We start from the raw sequence: 19,802 nt of genomic DNA, 5'->3' as shown, positions 1-19,802 counted from the left end.
TGGGGTGCTGGAGTACTGTGTCTGTCTCTCCCAGCCTCACATCCCCTATCTCCAACAGGGCGGCAGCGCCAGGCAAGAAGGAGTAAAAAGCTCTTTATTTGAAGCTCCAAGGTAGGGCAGGGCACTGGCCTCTCACCCGAGGCCCCCACAGTTCAGTTTCCCTACGGTTCACAGTGAGGCCCCGCCACACAGTCCAGCTGTGCCCATCGGCAGGCGGGTCAGACCTGCAGGTTGACAAAGGGTGCAAAGCCTGCCATGTCCTGTAGCAGCACCAGGGCCTGATGCAGCGGAGGCTCCACATCGATGTCCACGCCGCGCTTCCGCAAACGGCTTAGGCTGGGCTCGGCCACATGGTGGCAGTGCCGCACCCGCAGCGAGCGCAGCGCGGGGCAGTACTCGGCCAGCGTCCTGGGGGAGGAGCCGGGTGAGGCGAGGGGCGTGAAGCCGCTACACCCACGGTGGGGGAGCCAGCAAAGCCCCTGTCTCCCTCCAGTTCGGGGCATACTTCTTCCCTCCGTACAGGAGGGAGGAGACCCGATTTGGGGTCATACACTTAATGCCTCCAGTGAACCGGAGACTTCCTGTCGCTGAAACAGGGAACCTGCTTCTCAGCTGTGCCCAGGATTGCAAGGTTTTCCCCTTGTTGAAGAACAGCCAGAAATCTGACTTTTGTACTTTGTATGTGAAATCTCCCAATGTGTAAACACTGGTTCAAAAAAGTTTTTAAACTGTGGGCTCTCTGGCCTAGGCATTCCTAGAGGCCCTTCCTGTTCAGAATGGGGGTGCCGTGGTAGCAGGAAGATCCAGAAACCCCAGTTCTACCTTTCGACAACTACAGCCCGCCCCGACCCCCAGAGGCTAAGTGCTTGCCCTCCTCCCATCCCACCGACCCCAGGCCCAGGCACCTGACACCGTCGCTTCCGACCCGGAGGCAGCCGGTTAGGTCGAGGTGCTGGAGTTCCGGGCAGTTGCGAGCCAACTCCTGGACGGCGACGTCCCCCACATTGGCGTTGACAGCCAGCGAGAGGCTGCGAAGGCCTGCGCCGCGCCTCTGCGCCAGATACACGATGGCTTCATCCTTGAGCTGTCGGCAGGCGGTGAGGTCCAGCTCTTCAAGGGCCGGACAGCGGTCAGCGAGGCCGCGCAGCGCCAGCCCATCTACCCAGTCACAGTGCGCGAGCGAAAGGCGCTGCAGGCGGGGGCAGCCCTCGGCCAGCGCCCCCAGCGCGCGGCGGCTCAGTTGCCCGCAGCCGGCCAGCGCCACACTCCGCAGCTGGGGATTCCGCGCCAGCACCGGCACCAGATCCTCGTCCGACAGCCATTCGTGACACGGCGCCAGCGCCAGCTCCTGCAGCCCCTCGGCGTCCCGCAGCAGCCAGGCCAATGCGGCCTGCGGGATCTGCGGACCCACCTACGGGCGGGGAAGCACCTCGACTCTCAGCTGGTTCCGGGGGCGGACGCTGCCTACCCGTCCCTGAGGAGTTCTTTCCTGGCAGCAGGTCGCCCTGGGGGCTTGCCACCTGCCCTCCCAGGAGAGACCCTACGCGCCCTCTGAGCTGATTCCCGGTACTCGCCCTTTGAGAGTACGTCTCACTGGGTGGATCGCTTCCAGGTCATTCCTAGAGGCCCAAGGGGGATCTCGAAGGGTAGACAGCGGGGCTGGGGGCTGGAGGTTCAGGTCTGGGGACTGGGGGTTGGGGGCGGGGCTGGAGCCGGGGCGGGGGCAGTATCCAGAAGGGGGCGGGGTCCGGCCCCAGGCTTACCTGAGCGGCGTCGAAGCGGCGCAGCCCAGCCAGGTGCAGCTGCACTAGAGCCCGGAAGGCCCTACTGACGCGCTGCAGCCGGAGCAGCTGGCGCAGCGGCACACGGCTCAGGACGTGTGGGAGCAGCACGTCTTCCCAGGGCAGGTCCAGGAGCCTGCGGGCAAAGGGGCGTTGGCGGCGGCGTCCCCGGGTTGCTGTTACCTGCGAGTCCGCCTCCGTTATGCTCCTGAGCCCCGGTTCCTAAAAGCGACCCCCAGACCCGGCCCTGGTTCAGCTCCCCTCCCCCAGGCCTTTTTTCCCTCTCTCGGCCCCTCCGGTGCTCGGTACCTGACGGCTCCGGGCTCTTGCTCCCCTCCGGACTGCTCCATCGGTGGCTCCATCGGCTGTCTATTGCGCGTGCGCAGTAAGGTCTTCTCGCTTTGGCCTGGAGCGGCCGCAGCGAACCCGCCTACTTTGGCTGTAGAGACAGACCGATTCAATCGAGTGCCGGCTCACTGAGGATCCTGTCTGAAAGTGTTCCGGATGGATCTCGAAACTGAAGGCGGAACAGGCCGGTGGTGTAAAGTTAGACCTCGCCTTCTCCGCTACAGGGCTTGAGACCCGAGGCTGAAGAATGCGATGGTGCAGCAGAGACTGGCTTTTTTCGTTTTGGGCCAGTGGCCGCCTCAAAGTGAAGTGATGGGAGGAGCAGGCAAAGCCAAACGTATAAGGGGCGGAGCGAGGACTGTTATGGTTCTGGGCCTATTTTCTCTGCCCTCTGATCGCGTTTAGCGAGTTTGAAAAATGGGGAAAAACTGTCCAGGCTCTTATTGCCTGGCACGTAGTAGATGCCCAAGAATTGCTGAATGAATTGAATGGGGAGAGCTAGAATTTTTCTTCCTTCATCAAGCAAACTTGCCCAAACCTCCCATCCCTGGTTAATTGTGAAGTACAGAGCTATCCAACCCCTTCCACTCCCGGAAGATTTGTAACGGGTTTACACCTTGGGGGGAGAAATGTAGGGTCGAGAAGAAGGACTGTATCTCCAACTGGGTCCCTTTCCTTTACCCAGGAGGTCTAGAGTCCTGAGAAGAATAAGTGTTCAGGTCAGCCCTCTAGGAATACTGCTTCTCGGTTGGCCTGGGGGTTTAGTTGTGGGGGCTGGGGCTGGGCCCGCCCTGGGGCAGTAACCCCCCCCTCCCCCCAGAGCTCTGGGCTCAGACTCTGGGTTACCCTCTCACTGCATCCCCAGATCCTAGTTCAGAGTCCGCTCCAGGGAACCTCTGGAGCAGTGCTTTCCCCATCATGCATTGGCGGGGAGGATGTGAAGGAGGCCGAGGGCTACTGCTGTCCCAGATAGCTCCCACCCACCCACCCCACCCCCCGCCCCAACAGGGTTACACTCTCCCGTCGTGCAACCGTTTCACCTGCCTCTTCATAACGAAAAATGCTTCCCATCCAGTATCAGGGCTTCGGCACCTCTGCAAGGTGGGTACGTCTGTTCCGTCACTCCACTTTGAAGTTGAAACCGAGGCCCTGGAGAGGCAGCACCTTGTCCGGGGTCAAACGAGTCGGGATAAAGAACTCAGGCATCCTGGTTTTCCCCGAATCCCTTTCACACTCCTCCACCCTCCCCCAGCCCACCCCCACTCCCATGCTGCGAGAAGGGAGTAAACAGCAGCGGGGAAGGACCAAGGAGGGTCAGTTTGGGTGAGGGACTTGCTCCCTTTTCCTCCGCCTGCTTGGGGAAGGGTAGCTGGGAGGACAGATCTGTGCTAAGATAGAGTCAAGTGGGCGCGCACCACCTCGGGCCGCGCGCCTCCTCCCCCTCCCAGCGTTGTTCCCGCTTCTGCGCCTGCGCAGTGCGACAAATCTGGCGCTGTCCCCTTCAGCACCACGCCGAGCCCGCGCAGCCCCTCCCCGCGGTGAGCCCCGCGCACCCCCGCCTCGCACGTTCTTGCGCCCCCTGACCACTCGAACAGACCCATTCTTCCTTCCGAGGTCACCACTTGCCTGCCCTGGAGTTCCCAAGGAGAGCAGTTGCCATAGTAACTCTAGCGGTGCTTTCTTAAAATAGCCGGGCCCGCTTCTACCTTGGCCAAGGGCACAAGGGTTGCCTGTCTCCCACTTCCTCTAGTCCAGGCGTCATTCCGTCTAACCTCTTACCAGACGGGCAGGATGCCTAACTCAGGCAGCAAGGAAGTTCTTTTTGAAGTCTGAGTAACATCCCTCCTGCTGCATCCTGGGCGAGTGGTCATGGTTGTGTCTCCTGAGTCCTAGTCTCAGAACATCCGGAGGGTTTGAGGCAGTGCTCGCTAGATCTTTCTCCCATAAATTGATGGTCTCCTGGATTTAGGGGGCGGGTCCAGTCTACACCCGTACTGTGTGCTGGCGCGGCCGCGTGCTCGTGGGGGCGGGAGCGCATGTGGCATGTAACAGGTCATGTGGCAACCTCCTAGGGACACGCGTGGGGTCTGGAGCGGGACACGCGTGTGCAGCTGGGTCCTGCGTGCCGCTCGGGGTGGTGGACGAGAGGGACGAGGACACGATTGGGGTGGGTCATGTGAGGGTCTGAAGAACAGACCAGAGGTTCCATACGTCCTCCCCCTCCTCAGGGGCGGGTCTCAGGTTGGCGGGATTGCCCAGCGGGGACCTAGCGTCGAGAAGGGGGGCCAGCCTCCGGGACTCAGGGCCCCGAGAGAGGGCGGGGTGGGGGGGGATTAGCTCTGAGCCGCGCGTAGGGGGGAAGGAGGGACTGAGAGGCGGGCGGGCCTGGAGCAAGCAGGAGCAAGCGGGAGTCGCTCTGCCTTCACAGCTGAGCTGGGCCCAGCCTCTCCCCTGCCTCTCCTCGGCCCCAGCTCCAGGCGAGCAGCGGTGAGTACTGAGGCGGCTCGAGTCCAGGGCTGCACTGGGGGTGCGCTGGGCCCCGATTGAGCTTCAGAAACCTGCCTGGCAGGGTTGCTGCTCCTGACCCTTGCCCCTACCCTGCATTGCCACCAGGGGCCCTTTTACCCCTTTATGGTCCTTCCTGGGCTGGACAAGATCTGTCATACGCCTGGGGGGTGGGGGGAGAGATGGGGAGAGGGTCTGGTTCAGCCTTCACCCTGCCCCCCACCCCAGAGACCAGTGACTGGTGGGGGTTGGAGGAGAGGGTGTATGCCCCTGTTTACGGATGTGTGTGAGGATGCATCTGTATCTGTGTGTGACTGTGACCAGTAAGTGTCTGTGAGTGTCTGATATGCCTGTGTCTCTATGTGCCTTGGAGAATGAGGGCCTGTGTGTATATTTGGGTATCTCTTTGTGTGTTCCTGTTTGATTGCAGTGTGTGTGTAAAACAAGCATGTGCCTTTCCATTACACACATATTTGTTATGACTGTGAGAGTGTATGAGGGTGTGTCTTTGAGAAATGTGTGTGTGTGCCTGTGTCTGAGTGTGCTGAAGGGTGTTGTCTATGAATGTGTTAGCTGTGTACCGATATTATTTGTCCTTACGTGTGTGTGTGCATGAGTATGTGTACCTGTATGGAGAACAAGAATGTCCCTTTCCCACTCAGCGTGTATGTAGTAGAGGAGGAGCCTCTGTTCAGGCCTTTCTCTTCCCTTTCACCTATGCCTCTCAGCCCCTCATGTCCCTATATACCACCCCCATTCTTCCTCCCTCTCCTTCCAGGAGGCCTGAGTTCTCTCCCCCTGAGTGAGGGGCTTCTATAGAGAGACTGTGGAAGGTCCATGGCTGGACGATGATGATGGCTGGCTGATACTTCTGGTCCTGAGGGTGGGGTAGCAATCTTCCCCCTCCCCCACCAGAAGTAGTTCCAAAATGCCACAGGAACTCTGGGCTCACTCAACTTCTGAAATACCTTCCTCTCTCCTCCCAGGGTGATGCTTAGAGCCCCCAGGCAGAAAGGAGAGGAGCCAGGGGCCCATTGGGGGTACAATTCTTTTCTCCTCAGGCCTCCATGGAAGTAGCCCCAGCAGGAAGACTGATCACCACCCCCAGGGGTGGGATCAGTGATGCCATATTCCCGGCGTGGGCTAGACCCCTGGTGCTCAGTGACCCCAGCCAGCTTTCCCTTCCCTGTCTCTGCTCTCCTGTCCACCTGACTCCCCGGCAGTTCACCCCCTCCTCCCCTTCCTCTCTTGCAGGCCTGTCTGAAGAGCATGCTGCCCCCTCACTCCCCACCTGGCCTGGCCATCCCTGCCCCCCCAGCCTGACCCCCGGCCCCAGCATGGCCCAGGGTGCCATGCGCTTCTGCTCGGAAGGCGACTGTGCCATCTCCCCGCCACGATGCCCACGCCGCTGGCTCCCCGAAGGCCCGGTGCCCCAGAGCCCCCCGGCCAGCATGTATGGCAGCACAGGCTCCCTACTACGGCGGGTGGCAGGTCCAGGTCCCCGAGGCCGGGAACTTGGACGTGTGACAGCACCCTGTACACCCCTGCGTGGCCCCCCTTCACCCCATGTTGCTCCCTCACCCTGGGCACCCTCTTCACCCACTGGGCAGCCCCCACCAGGGGCCCGGAGCTCTGTGGTCATATTCCGCTTTGTGGAGAAGGCCAGCGTGAGGCCACTGAATGGGCTACCTGCTCCCGGAGGCTTGAGTCGGAGCTGGGACCTGGGTGGGGTCTCTCCTCCCAGTCCCACCCCAGCCCTTGGGCCTGGCTCCAACCGAAAGTTGCGGCTAGAAGCATCCACATCAGACCCACTCCCAGCTGGAGGAGGCTCAGCTCTGCCTGGCAGCCAGGGCCTTTTACACGGGCCACCAGCTCAACCTCAGGTTGGAGCAGACGGTCTTTACTCCTCTCTCCCCAATGGGCTGGGGGGACCCTCTGAGCACCTGGCCACATTATTCCGAGGACCTGCTGACACTGGACTCCTTAACCAGGTATGTGATCTCCCTTGGGCTCCCTGGAACCCCAGAGACCCAGCAAAGGCCAAGGCTTGTCTCCTTGGTGGTCTTGGGCCTATCAGCTGTTCACTCTGAATCCTTCAATCTGTGCTAAATCTGCCTCTTTCTTGCCCTTGCTCTTTGTCCTTATGTCTCTGCACCTCTGTCCCTGTATGTTTTTCTTTCTGTGTTTCTGTCCCATGTTCTTGTGTCTTTGTGTGTCTGGCTTTATCTCTGGGTGCCTGTGTCTATGTCTCCCTCCTTGGCTTAGGGGGACACCTGGTCCTCACCCAGAGGAGTCTCCTCTCATGCCCAGAGAATCGCTCGAGCCAAATGGGAATTCTTCTATGGCTCTTTGGACCCCCCCAGCTCAGGTAAGGCCTGGGACTGAGGCAAGGGGAACAGGACAGGGCCTTTTCCACAGCAGCCATGGCGTGCTAGGGAGCCTTCCTTTAAACCTCCCCCTATTCTTTCCTAGGCTTCTGAGTCAGCTAATGCCTCTCTAGGCCTCAGTCTTTCCATCTGTGTTATGATAGGGGGTTGGGGGGATGGCAGCTAGGTTGGACGCTTGGAGGAAGCTGGGTAGTGGAGGGAGGGGATGGCAGGATGTCAAGGGTCATTCCTTGGAGTAGAAAAGAGGCTGGTCTCCCTCAGGCCCCTCAAAGCTGTTTGATAAGAACTTGATTTGAAATGAGCTCCACTGGCACCAGGAACAAGCCGAGTTTGTAGCAGGAGGAATGGCGGCTAGACAGTGAAAGAACTTCCTGCCAGTTTGAGGCAGTGGGGGAGAGTTCCTTCTGAGAACAGAATCAGGACAGGGAGCTGACCTGAATAACCTCCTGACCGGGATGCCTGTGCACACTGCAGGTGCTAAGCCCCCAGAGCAGACCCCCCCATCTCCACCTGGGGCGGGCTCAGGGCAGGGCTCTGGGGTGGCTGTGGGGCGAGCAGCCAAGTACTCCGAGACGGACCTGGACACAGTGCCCCTGAGGTGCTACCGCGAGACCGACATCGATGAGGTGCTGGCTGAGCGGGAAGAGGCTGACTCGGCCATCGAGAGTCAGCCCAGCTCTGAGGGCCCGCCTGGCACTGCCCGCCCACCTGCCCCACGTCCCGGCCCATGCCTTGGCCCTCGTTCCAGCCTGGGCAGTGGCAATGAGGACGAGGATGAGGCAGGTGGGGAAGAGGATGTGGACGACGAGGTGTTTGAGGCCTCAGAAGGGGCCCGGTGAGTGGGGGAGTGGGAGAGGAAAGTGGCTTGCTGCTTCCCACTGGCCCAGAGCCAGAGCTGGGCTCAAAGGGATGGGAATAGAGACAAGGGTGGGGCTGGGAATGTCAGGACAAAGCGGTGTGCTGACAGGGCGGTGTAGCACACGGGATTCCGGACAGAGGCCTGAGGCCTGGCAGGGAACCGGGGGTGTGGGGACCATCAGCAAGAGCCCAGGAGGGTAGGGGCAGCCAGGATAGAGGAGGAAAGGGGTTCTAATGAGGGCCAGGGGGCAGAGTGACAGGCCGAGGTCAGAATCAAGCCTGGGGGCACGGGAGCATCAGGCTAGATCCTGAATCCCGGCAGGAGAACGTGGAGTGTAGGGGCCTTCCTCTCTGTCTCACACCCCATTGCAGCCTGGAGCCTCATCTTCTCTTCCTAAGATGTTGCCAGAAATAGAAATGGAATGGCAGAAGGGGAGAGGATCAGGGAGAAGGAGGAGAAAGGGAGATTAACAGGGAGTGAGAGAGGAAGGGCATTGGGTGTTGGGTATGGGTAGGGCTGGGGTGTTCCAGGGGCACTGAATAGCTTGGCAAACCTGTGGTGGGGACCCCCTACCCGGGTTGCTCTTTTCGGGGGCTGGGAGCCTGTGAAAAGGGGATGATAATCCCCTTCACAGAGTCGGTATGAAAGTTCAATGAAATGCTACCTGAGAGCTGTCCTGTAGGCCCCTGATCAGAGATTCTCCTCCCTGCCCCTGCAGGCCAGGCACCCGAATGCCTCACTCCGGGCCTCTCAAGTCGCCTCTGCCCTTTCTACCTGGGACCAGCCCCTTGGCTGATGGGCCCGACTCTTTCAGTTGTGTGTTTGAAGCCATCTTGGAGTCACACCGGGCCAAGGGCACCTCCTACACCAGCCTCGCCTCGCTGGAGGCCCTGGCCTCACCTGGCCCAACCCAGAGCCCCTTCTTCACCTTTGAGCTGCCTCCCCAGCCCCCTGCCCCCAGGCCTGACCCACCTGCTCCTGCCCCACTTGCCCCTCTTGAACCGGATTCTGGTACCAGCTCTGCTGCTGATGGGCCTTGGACACAGAGAGGGGAGGAAGAGGAGGCAGAGGCTGGAGCCAAGCAGGCCCCAAGGAGGGAGCCCCCTAGTCCCTGCCGCTCAGAAGACAGCTATGGGCTGGGGGCAGCTCCCCTGGGCAGGTGAGTGATTCCTTTGTGTCCTCAGACTTGAGGCCCCAGGGCCCCAGGAACAGTTGCTCCAAGGGACAGAGCCTGAGTGTGAAGATGTAGTTTATATTCCTGACCCCTGATAGGGGTGGTTAGGGGATACAGATGTGTTTTCTCATTTGGAGGACTACTTCCTTTGGCTGTGAGTGGGAGCCCCTCACAGCCTGCCCCCTTGGTCTCAGATCCAGTGACTTGCGAAACCATGGTTTAGGATTGAAGGGTCCCTAGAGGACACCCTCCTTTTTCTCTAGAAGGGTCCTTCCCTCCCCAGACAGAGCCTCTAACCTGCTTAGAATTTCTTCTGATCTTACCCTCAGCCAGCCTGGAGGTTTCTCCCAAAGATGCAGCCACCAGCTTCTCCTTTTGCTTCCCTCCCATGTCACCTCCCCACTCCAATCTAGAGTCTCTCACCCTTCTCCAGGAAGTCCTTTCACCAGTCTAACCTTTCTGCTCTCCCCTCTGCCAGCTACCCTCGCAGTCACTGAAGCCATGGCAACAGGAGGGGGTGGCCAGGGAGACAGGGTTGCCTAGCAACTAGGAGTTTCCGGCCTCTGTCTCAGGGGTGACAGGTGGCTTTGTGAGTAGAGCAGCCAGGGTGGGAAGGGAAGGCAGGGGGAAACAGGGGATGAGGGATTCACTCTGACCCCCAATACCCTCTACCCCAGAGCCTGCTTCTTTGAGGGTGTAAGAGAAGGACCAAGGAGGAGGCTCCTCTCCCTAAAAAGCGGGAAGAGGAAAGACATAGGAGCAGGAAAGTGTCCCTGCTGCCCTCACATCTTTGTCTGACCCTCCACTGTTCCTCCCTAGCAGTCCATCTATCCTATCTTTGCCCATAGTCTCAGACACAGAGGACTCTGTCCTGAGTAGGTCCAGTGTGGGAATGGGGAATCTATGTCTAATAGCAAACTTAGGGAGCTTTGGGGAAAGCAGCCAGAACTCCCACAGCAGCAACATGGATGTGGGTTAGATTTGAGGCAGGACTTCCACAGAGAGGTGGTAATGATGGAGTAGGCTGATGGAAGGAATCTCCTTCTCTGGAGAAAAGAAAAATGCCTTCCCCATGTCCCAATCTTCCCTTCTCTGTCTACTGGGTCTGGAGGCAGAGGAGGGATCTGGATGGCCCCCGAGGGCTTGCCCCACCTCTGAGCTGGTGTTCTACCCTGGCAGTGAACCACCCCTGAGCCAGCTCGTGTCCGATTCGGACTCAGAGCTGGACAGCACAGAGCGGCTGGCCCTGGGAAGCACAGACACCTTGTCCAATGGGCAGAAAGCAGACCTGGAGGCTGCGCAGCGCCTAGCTAAGAGGCTGTACCGACTAGATGGCTTCAGGAAGGCGGATGTGGCCCGGCATCTGGGCAAGAAGTAAAGGCACTGGGCTGGGATTGAGAATGGGGGGAGAAGGGATGCATCCTGCGGGCAGCACCTCCACATCCCCTGTATCTAATACCCCCCAGGTCTCTAGGTAAACCCCACCTGGCCCCTTGACACTTCCCCTTGAGACCCCACCTGTCTCTCTGCCCTGCCCACAGCAATGACTTCAGCAAACTTGTGGCTGGCGAGTACCTGAAGTTCTTTGTCTTCACGGGCATGACTCTGGACCAAGCTCTCAGGTGGGTGTCCAGCCCTTTGAGGGCAGCCCCTACTCTCCAGGCCTGGTGTGCAGGGCCTCAGTTATGCCTCCTCTGAGCCCCGTGCCTCCCCTAAACTGCCATGAAGTCACCCTTCCCAAGCTGACTGGACGTGGCCAAGAGCCAGGGCTGCCTGGTAAGGGGACCTCGGGTAGAGGTGACATGTCCCCTCTTCCCCCCTCCCCAGGGTGTTTCTGAAGGAGCTGGCCTTAATGGGTGAGACCCAGGAACGGGAGCGCGTGCTGGCCCACTTCTCCCAGAGATACTTCCAGTGCAATCCTGGAGCCCTGTCCTCAGAGGGTGAGGAGGCCGGGGTCAGGGCATTCCTGGCTGGTCACTGAGGCAGATGGGCACTGCATCTGTGTAAAGCAGCATGAGTGTGTGTGCAGAAGTACCCGAATGCACGAGCTTGCAGGCATGCAAGCATGCATGTATGGAGACAGAACTGGCACAGCTGCACAGATGTGGAACTGTGCATGTGGGCAGGTATAGCGCTAGGTAGGGTCTAGTGTGTGTTGTGAAGAGGCACAGGGCAGGTGTGTTTGCATGCCGTTGTTTGCATACATGTGCAAGACAGTGCTTGGCCTGAGTAGGGATTCTATTTGGTCTGCATAACTGTGTGGGGCCCAATGGCTTGCATAGACACAGAGGCATGTTGGTGTTGGGGGCAAGCAGTGGGCTGCCCTCAGAACCTTAGGGAGCTAGGGAGGGTGACCTAAGAAGAGGGAGAGGTCCCATCTGAGGGTTTTACTGGAAGAGAGAGGTCTTTGCTCCGGAGGGGTTTGTCCAGGACTTACAAAAGTGTGGTTGTGAGCCAAACGGGGTCCTGAAAGGGGGCAGGGGATGAACTGGAAGATTGAGGAAGATAGATGTGGAAGAGTCCCTACGAGGTGGCCAAGGCTGAATGTCAATTCTCTCCTAGACGGTGCGCACACGCTGACCTGCGCCCTCATGCTACTCAATACGGATCTCCATGGCCACGTGAGTAGGGGGGCTGGCGGGAGGGAGCCCGGAACACCCCGTCCAGAGACTTCAAGGCCTGGGAGGCGAAGGACTCCCCAAGCTCAGAGGCCTCTGTGCCCTCCATTAGAACATCGGGAAGCGCATGACCTGCGGAGACTTCATTGGTAACCTGGAGGGCCTCAACGAAGGCGGCGACTTCCCCAGAGAGCTGCTCAAGGTGGGGGGTGGGGCGGGGCAGAGGTCGCTGGAGGGGAGGGACAGGGGACCTGTCAGCAGGCCTCCGAGGGAGGGGAGGGGAGGGGAGGGGCCTGCCACCACCTAGTTCCCGCTGTGGAAGCCTGGGCTCTAGTGACTCAGCCTGGGGACCGCCCCCTCCCCCAGCCCCCACAAGACTGGCTTTCCCGGCACATGCGCACTCGCAGTCCCAGCGCGCAGCGGGGGAGGGGGGGGAAACAGTTCTCGAAAACACGTGACCAGCAGGCCCTGGACCCCGTATTTTGGCTTCATTAGCGCCCCTCCTTCAGTGTTCACTGAGGAAAGGGGTGAGGGTGGGGTCTCTGCAAGCGCGGGGGGGCGCACAGGTACACCACTTCCCTCCCCGCGCCCAGCCCCCGCCCCACGGTGTACAGCCACAAAGGCCTCTCTGGTACCGCTGCGCTGGAGGGACACGGAGATGGGGGCCCTGAGAGGGACAAAGGCTTTCCGGGGTCCTGAAGCCAGTTAGCACCAAGCTGGGACTACACACTGCGCTTCTGGCTCCTTAGTGGGCAGGCCCCGCGCCCAGGCGCCAGGTCCTGAGGGGTTAGCTACAATGGAGCGGGTAGGATGGGAGGAGGAGGGGGGTGGCCTGGTCCGTGGCTTCACTCCTCTTCCAGATTGGGTGGTGTTTTATCCGAGAAGGCCTGCACTCCCTTGAAACCCCCAGAGTTGTCAAAGGGGTCTCCTGGCCACCGCATACGTGTGACAGCACAGGAGTGTCCTGGGGCGTGTTTGTGAACGTGGGGTGTGTTGAGCTTCTGAGTTTGGGAACGTATCTTGAGTGGGGCCATCCACTGTGAGTTGGGGGGCGTCAGTGAGTTGGGGTGTATGCTGACTTGTATATGTGATTTAGGGTCTGTGAATCATAGGGGTTTGTCTGACTTGGAGTGTGTTTGTGCTTTAGGGCTTATGATTTAGAGTGTGTCTGAGTTGGGGTGTAGGTTGGGTGTTTGTGTGTGTTGGGGTGTATATCTACGAATTGACTATCTGGTTTATGACAGGTGTCCATGAGTAGGGGGTGTATGTCTGTGAGTTAATGACTAAAATTTGAGGTGTACCTCTGAATTTGTAGTGTCTGTGAGTTGAGGTGAATGTGAATTGGTGCATCTGGTTAGTTGGGGGTGTATGTAAAGTGGGGTGTTTGAAGGTGATTATATACTCGGGCATTTGAAGTATCTGCGGGTCGGTGAGTTGGGTAATTCCACGGCTGTCTCCATCCCGCGCCGCTGTCTAGCCTCGTGGCCCCTCCTGGCTCTGTAAAAAAGGGCCGCCAGGAGGCGTTCCGACCTTTCTCCTCACCACCGCACCCTGACGAGCCAGGAGAGCGCTCCAGACCCTACAGGGACAGCCCACCTCACCTCCCAGCACCCCTAGAGCAGGCCACCGCGCCCCACCCCCCCACCGGCCCTCCCAGGCGCCTCCCCCGTGACGGCGCGCGGCGGGCCCTCCTCTCGGTCGGACGCCTCCATTTTGCGCCGTCCCCGCCCCTCGCCCTCGCCCTCCCCTCTCCGTCGGCGCCCCCCTCCCGCTCTCGCCGAGCTGCAGAGCAGACCGCGCCGCCGCCGCCGCCGCCGCCGCCGCCGCCGCCGCCGCCGCCGCGCGCTCCGTGCGTCGGTGGGAGCCGAGCCGGGCCGGGCTCGGGCCGGGCCGGGCCGGGCCGCTCGCGCCGGCTGTCGGGGGAGCCGTCCGCGGGCCGTCCGGGCCGTCCGCGGCCGAGGCCGGACGGGGGCATGGCTGGGGGCCGCGGCGCGCCGGCCGGGCCAGCATGATCGGTGTCAACAGCATCCACAGCAGCGCCGGGCGGCTGCGCTCTCGCTCGCTGTGCTCCGTGCGCTACGGGCGCACCCACCGCGGCGCGGAGACCCTGTGCTACGGCTGGCCGCAGCGCTCGCGCAGTCTCAAGCCCGTGCTCTACACCGACCTGGTGGTCAGCCGCCTGCAGAGCCGCAAGAAGAAAAAGGCGGTGAGGGCGGTGGGGCCGCGGCCCTCGCCAGGCTGGGGGGCGACCGAGGGGGTTGCTGAGGGCGGCACGCGACTGAGGGGGCGGCTTGAGGGGGGCGCCGAAGGCATCGCAAGCTGAGTGGGGAGCCCGACACGGACAGAGCCCACGGGTAGCCAGGGGTGGGCATGGGTTGGGGGTAGGGCAGAGACCCTCGGATCAAGTTGGGGATCGCAGACCAAAGGGTCTTTGGGCCTTCTAGATGAGAGCATGAGACGGAGCTCACCTGTGGGGTTTAGGAATTTTCGAAGGAAGACGTTGTGGGCCAAAGGAAGTGCCGAGAGGGGCAGGGGATGAACTGCAGGGCTGGAGACAAGGACCGCAGGTTGGCTTTCGGTGTCCACTTCACGTCTTGGCCCGAGAGTTGGAGTGTGAGGGCTTAGGGTCTGCGCCTTGCTGAGTTTGGTCGGGGTGGTGCTGGGAGGGCTGAGTATGTGCTGTGGGGTGGAGGTCGTGGTGTACCTGCCCCCGGCCAGGGTGTGCCCATGTGGGGTGCTTGGCTAGCCTTGTGGTTGGGTATAGCAGTGGACAGTGAAAGAGTCAGAGACTGTGCTGTGTGGGCAGCTGGGGGCTGTGTCCCATCTTGGAGAAGGTGCCGACGTCACCACTGCATCCAACTCCTGGCGCGCAGGCATCACACGCCACACGCTTAGCCGCACGTGCTGGGGACACACCCACTCACGGACAGGCTGGTGGAAGCGCCCCCACAGTGGGAGGCACTGGTGTGAACCCATGTTGCAGGCTACTCCCAAGAAGAGGGGTCCCCTGTGCCACTACTGGAACCCATCCTCTCCTCCGACCACCCCAAGGCCCCTGCAGGTCCCCCAGGCCAACTGTACAGAGGCAAGTGACTGGTTCGGGAATTCACAGGGAGTTTGGAGTGTGCAGGGTTTGGAAGATAAAACTATTGTCTTTTAGACTAGTGTCCACTCTCCAGGAACATGAAGTATGTGCGTGGGCAGGGGGCTGGACCACTCTGGCATTTGGCTTGGTGGGGCTCTCTGGGTTGAGGGAAGATCTTAACTTGCACTGGGGCTGGGAGCCATGGGAGTGTGTTCTCTGTTAGCCAAGGAGGGAGGTGACAGGGAGAGTCCTGTTCCTGGGCCTCAGTTTCCCCATATGCCCAGTGTGGGTTTATCCTGTCGAAATAGGCCAAAACACATGGTTGGGGAAAGGAGAGCTTCTTAGGCTGCTCTTTTCCATTCCTTCTAGGGCTGTGCTTCCCCCACCCAGGTTCTGAATAGGATGACTCTTAACAATAACAACAACAGCAAAGATAATAGCAGTTGCTATTTATTGTACATCAACCGTATGCCAGGATGTCCTGTGTTAATTGCTTGCCCTATGGTAAACACCTGGTACTGGGACTTCCCTGGTGGTCCAGTGGTTAAGAGCTCCCAATGCAGGGATGCGGGTTCTATCCCTGGTCAGGGAACTGAGATCCTGCGTGCCGCGTGGTGTGGCCAAAAAAAAATAAAACGACTATGTGGTGCTACGTTTGTTCTTCCCATGGAGACTTGTCCAAAGTCATGCAGCTCAAGTGGCAAACCTGGGCCTGGGTCCTAGTACCCTGTTCTAGAGCCTGTCAGTCATTACACCCTACTGCCCATCCCCACCCCCAGTTCTGTCTCCTCCCCCAAACTTGGAGGGAGGGCTCTGAGCTCTGGCATTGGTGCACCTCCCCCCAGGATTGACCCCCACCCCCCTGGTTTGTTCCTCCCTCTCCAGGCCTTGTACAGCTCCATCAAGAATGAAAAGTTGCAGTGGGCCATGTGAGTCCTGGGGCGTGTGAGGGGGGTGGGATGGGACGTCGGGAAGGGGCTGCCTGGAGAGGTCAAGAGCACTGAGATGGGCCGAGTGAATCCTGGGGCTGTGGAGCCGGGGAGGTGGGTGAGAGCACGAGAGGCGGTGAGGCTGCCTCACTTCCTTTTTTGGAGGTGCCCGCCTGGATGTGGGGTTCTGTGTCTTGTTTCTAGCTGGGTTGTTATGACAAGCTGGGTTGGGGTGGGTGGCCATTGTCAGCTGGCCTGGGATGAGGGTGCTGAAACAAATTGGGGGAGGTCTCTTGGCACCCAAGTGGGAAAGTAGAAGTCTCTGGAGGTAGGGCCCCGACCAGTAGAGGGAGAGCCTCCTCCTGGGTCCTAAGGAGCCCAGAGTGTCACAGAATTCTCTACTCTTGGCAGCCCCAGTGGAAACAGACTCAGAGTTAAGTCTTGGAAGAGTCTAGTCTGAGGGAGGAGGTCTAGTTTTAGTCTTGAGTCCCCCAGTCTGAGGTAGAGCCCTCATCTAAACAGTCAATAGATCACTCCTACTTGCTGGTATCTGCTGAGAGTCCAGTCACTGCTCAGTTTAGCTGGGAGCTCCCAGTCTGCAGGAGAGAAGACCTCAGAGGAGGCAAAGCTCAGGACTGGGGTACAGGGGGGATCAGGGAAAGCTTCTGTGAGGATTGGTTTCGGGGCAAGCCTTCACGGAGAGGAAGCATTGTTTGGGGAGAGAAAGAGGGAAGTTGGTATTTGGGAGGCAAATGTGTGGTGGCTGAAACGAGTGTGGGGTGAGGAGACCAAGAGGAGGCAGGCTAACTGGAATGGAGAGTGGCAGGAGAGAGACAGTGTTGGTGAGGATGTAGTGTAGGCTCCAGGTGGGAGGCAGTAGGGAGCTACTGCAGGTTTTTGACGAGGGAGTGACAAGATAGAATCAGATTCTTTAGATGATAGCTGACAGAGCCTGCTGACCAGGAGGTACTAGGGGACCACTAGGAAGTTCCTTCTGCCACCATTTAGCCAGCAAGCTATGAGTAAAGCCTGGTGCTGGGTGTGGTTGAGAAGCTGAGTCAGACATGTGTCTGCCCTGGTGGAGAACGGAGTGAGGGGTGTGTGTGTGTGTGCAGAAATGGAGAGGATGGGGCTGCGTACGCGTGAGGGGAGGAAGGGACAGACGTGGCCCTACCCTTGGGAACTCTAATCTGGGGGCAGAGACATGCTGCCTCGAGGACCCCTGATCTCGGTGGGGAAGTACAGCTACACCCTGGTGCAACCCGCTCTGAGGCCGGAGATGTGGCTCCAGGAGCCTCAGGCTGAGGGGAGCCACGCCCTATGAGAGGGGCAGTCCCCCCAGCCCCTTCTTCACAGACACTGGAGGAGCTTTCCTGGGTGGCAGAGGCCAGGACTGAAAGGGGGGTCGTGGCTCCACGGCCAGCCCCCTCTGAGGTGATCACACCTGCAGAGACGAGGAGGAGCTGAGACGCTCTCTGTCTGAGTTGGCCGACCCCAACCCCAAGGTCATCAAGAGAGTCAGCGGGGGCAGTGGCAGCGGCTCCAGCCCTTTCCTGGACCTGACTCCCGAGCCCGGGGCCTCAGTCTACAAGCACGGGGCCTTGGTGCGAAAGGTGCACGCAGACCCTGACTGCAGGAAGAGTACGTGGCCAGGTGGGGAGGCCTGGGGGATGGATGGGAGTGGGCCTGTCTCAGGCCCCCCCTGACTTGTCTTCCTTCCCCCCAGCACCTCGGGGCAAGCGGGGCTGGAAGAACTTCCACGGGATCCTCAAGGGCATGATCCTCTACCTGCAGAAGGTGCGGGCCCAGCTCAAGGGGTTGGGGCTGAGCTGGCTCAGGGGAGGGAGTGGTGGGGGGTTGGGCTGGGCTGGGACTGCAGCCAGGACGAGATGGGCACCCCACAGGAGGAGTACCAGCCTGGGGAGGCCCCGTCGGAGGCTGAGCTGAAGAATGCCATCAGCATCCACCACGCACTGGCCACGCGTGCCAGTGACTACAGCAAGAGGCCCCACGTCTTCTACCTGCGCACCGCTGACTGGCGCGTCTTCCTCTTCCAGGCCCCGTGAGTGCCCTCCTCCTGCCCATCCCACACCCCTTCAACTCCACTCCCAGCTTGCTCCTGTCCCTTGTCCCTGGATTGCCTCCTTCCTTCTCAGGCCAGGACTGGCATCCCTGGATGGAACCCTGGGCCCAGGTCCCAGATGGCTGTGCTGTCTCCCCAGGAGCCTGGAGCAGATGCAGTCCTGGATCACTCGCATCAATGTGGTGGCTGCTATGTTCTCCGCACCCCCCTTCCCAGCTGCTGTCAGTTCCCAGAAGAAGTTCAGCCGCCCTCTGCTGCCCAGTGCTGCCACCCGCCTCCCCCAGGTACCCCCCAGCTCTGTCCACCTGGTGCCAGCGGGACGGAGTAAGGCAGGCCTAGGCCGACTGCACTCCAGGCTGCTGCGTATGGTACATGTAGATGTCCAGTGCACCAGGACATGGGCCATGGGAGGGTGTGCAGAGGCTGAAATACAGTTGGTTAACCCAGACATGGTGCTTTGTTCATCCAAAGGATGGGGCACCTTTTCTAAAAACTTGCACAAAAGCACTGTCTCTGCCAGAGTGACCATGCTCCCCCGGCCCCTAGGAGGAGCAGATGCGGACCCACGAGGCCAAGCTGAAGGCCATGGCAAGTGAGTTGCGGCAGCACCGGGCTGCCCATCTGGGCAAGAAGGCCCGGGGCAAGGAGGCTGAGGAGCAGCGGCAGAAGGAGGCCTATCTGGAGTTTGAGGTGAGCCTCCCGGCCCGGGCACCTCTGTGGCTCCGTGCTCCACCAGTGGGACCTCTGTGTCCCCATACGGAGGCTCAGGCTAGTGATTCATGGCATGGACTCTAAGAGTGGGACTAGCTGAGTGACCCTGGGCAGACTGCTTAATCCCTCTGAGCCGCAGTTTCCTCTTCTGTGGGATAGGGACAGCATTCCATCCCCACTAGGGAAATGAAAGGAGATGATGTCTGTTAAGTGCTCAGTTTTGCCAACTCTGATAAAGGCTCAAGAAACATGAGCTGTTACAGTTGACAGTCTAGAGAGAGCCCAGAGAAGGTCACCAAACTACCCAGGGATCACGTCACAGTCAGTCCTTGGGGGCTTTTGGGGCTTCAGAGGTAGGCAGGAACGTGGCATCTGCTAGCCTTTGGCGTTCCCTCCCTGCTGCAGACGGGGGTGGGCTGGGCAGACGGCGGACAGCAGGCTCATCCCTGCTCCTCTGCCTCAGAAATCTCGCTACGGCACATATGCAGCGCTGCTTCGGGTCAAGCTGAAGGCGGGCAGTGAAGAGCTGGATGCGGTAGAGGCAGCACTGGCCCAGGCCGGGAGTACGGAGGATGGACTCCCCCCTCCTCACTCCAGTCCCTCCTCGCAGCCCAACACCTCCAGCCAGCCCCGGGCTCAGTGTCCTGGCCCAGAGTCTCGCGCAGGGGCAGGCAGTGGGCGGTGGAAGCCCTGAGTTGCGGGTGGGAGTAGGGGGGGTGGTGCCCACCAGGCACCTGCATGACAGGGCCCTGCCTGAGCCCGGGCCGGCCTCGGGCCACCTGGGAGGGCCCCTCGGTCCAGGGCCTGACCGCGCCGGACGCGGTGTCCGGGGCAGGGCAGGGCTAGGGCACGGGCCTCAGGAGCCTTAGGCTAAGGGCCCCTCTGAGACCCCCTTTTTGTGATAATGTTTTGCACTTTTTCGTACAGGGGACTGGGACGGGAGGGGCCAGGGCCCCTGGAATTTTGATGCTTTTTTTTTTGTGGGGGAGACCTGACGTTTCTGCTGAGACCACCCCACCCCTGACACCAGCAATCCCCCTCCATCCTGGGGCCTGGCTCAGACAGAAGCCAGGAGTTGGGGCTGAGCTGGTTTTCCCTCCCTCTTCCGTGAGGGCTCACCCTCTCTCTTTCCAGAGGTGGAGGAAGGGTGTCCATGCTGAGGCCCTATGCACAGGCCGGGGGCAGCATGGCCTTGCTTTCCCTCCTTCAGTGGGCCCTGCCCTTTGTATAGCCTCCACCTCCATTAAAACTGCTCTAGACTTGCTGGCTGGGTCTCCTCCTCTCTCCAGTGCCTGGCTTGAGGCCAGGATAGGCATTTGGTT

At 60.2% G+C, this 19,802-nt stretch overlaps 2 protein-coding genes across 6 annotated transcripts; one reads left to right on the top strand and one right to left on the bottom strand.

Moving 5' to 3' along the window:
* Window positions 1-78: 78 nt before the first annotated feature.
* Window positions 79-2,408, bottom strand: FBXL15 (F-box and leucine rich repeat protein 15). The gene is made up of 4 exons (XM_068548458.1): window positions 2,091-2,408; window positions 1,764-1,917; window positions 906-1,411; window positions 79-408 (listed from the first exon to the last, which is right to left on the bottom strand). Exons 1-4 carry the CDS (start codon window positions 2,141-2,143, stop codon window positions 219-221), a joined length of 903 nt encoding a protein of 300 aa, XP_068404559.1. The 5' UTR covers window positions 2,144-2,408; the 3' UTR covers window positions 79-218.
* Window positions 1,319-19,744, top strand: PSD (pleckstrin and Sec7 domain containing). Of its 5 annotated transcripts, none has more exons than XM_068548454.1 (19): window positions 1,319-1,583; window positions 4,558-4,616; window positions 5,889-6,625; window positions 6,900-7,002; window positions 7,496-7,856; window positions 8,599-9,039; window positions 10,234-10,428; window positions 10,596-10,676; window positions 10,882-10,994; window positions 11,617-11,675; window positions 11,785-11,874; window positions 14,656-14,757; window positions 15,643-15,686; window positions 17,137-17,327; window positions 17,413-17,483; window positions 17,591-17,748; window positions 17,909-18,053; window positions 18,316-18,459; window positions 18,944-19,744. In XM_068548454.1, the coding sequence occupies exons 3-19, from the start codon at window positions 5,972-5,974 to the stop codon at window positions 19,172-19,174; spliced, it is 3,183 nt and encodes a 1,060-aa protein (XP_068404555.1). In that variant the 5' UTR covers window positions 1,319-1,583; window positions 4,558-4,616; window positions 5,889-5,971; the 3' UTR covers window positions 19,175-19,744. The 5 variants fall into 5 exon arrangements, with proteins under 5 accessions (XP_068404555.1, XP_068404556.1, XP_068404554.1 ...); XM_068548453.1 differs by lacking the exon at window positions 1,319-1,583 and adding an exon at window positions 2,984-3,230; XM_068548455.1 differs by lacking the exon at window positions 4,558-4,616.
* The last annotated feature ends 58 nt before the right edge of the window (window positions 19,745-19,802 follow it).

The sequence above is a fragment of the Eschrichtius robustus genome, chromosome 7, assembly GCF_028021215.1.
Source record: "Eschrichtius robustus isolate mEscRob2 chromosome 7, mEscRob2.pri, whole genome shotgun sequence".
NCBI classification, from domain to species: Eukaryota; Metazoa; Chordata; class Mammalia; order Artiodactyla; family Eschrichtiidae; genus Eschrichtius; species Eschrichtius robustus.
Note: the sequence above shows the minus strand (reverse complement) of the source record. Positions and strands in the feature narration are given on the sequence as shown.

What these genes read in the sequence shown, in the direction of transcription:
- PSD (XM_068548455.1), top strand. Translation starts at nt 5,972, where the DNA reads ATGGCCCAGGGTGCCATGCGCTTCTGCTCGGAAGGCGACTGTGCCATC. An exon ending in TGGAGCCCTGTCCTCAGAGG is followed by an intron (nt 10,995 to 11,616) that starts GTGAGGAGGCCG and finishes ATTCTCTCCTAG; the next exon opens with ACGGTGCGCACACGCTGACC. An exon ending in ATACGGATCTCCATGGCCAC is followed by an intron (nt 11,676 to 11,784) that starts GTGAGTAGGGGG and finishes GCCCTCCATTAG; the next exon opens with AACATCGGGAAGCGCATGAC.
- FBXL15 (XM_068548458.1), bottom strand. Translation starts at nt 2,143, where the DNA reads ATGGAGCCACCGATGGAGCAGTCCGGAGGGGAGCAAGAGCCCGGAGCC. An exon ending in GCCGCTTCGACGCCGCTCAG is followed by an intron (nt 1,412 to 1,763) that starts GTAAGCCTGGGG and finishes CCCCGCCCGTAG; the next exon opens with GTGGGTCCGCAGATCCCGCA. An exon ending in GTCGGAAGCGACGGTGTCAG is followed by an intron (nt 409 to 905) that starts GTGCCTGGGCCT and finishes CTCCTCCCCCAG; the next exon opens with GACGCTGGCCGAGTACTGCC.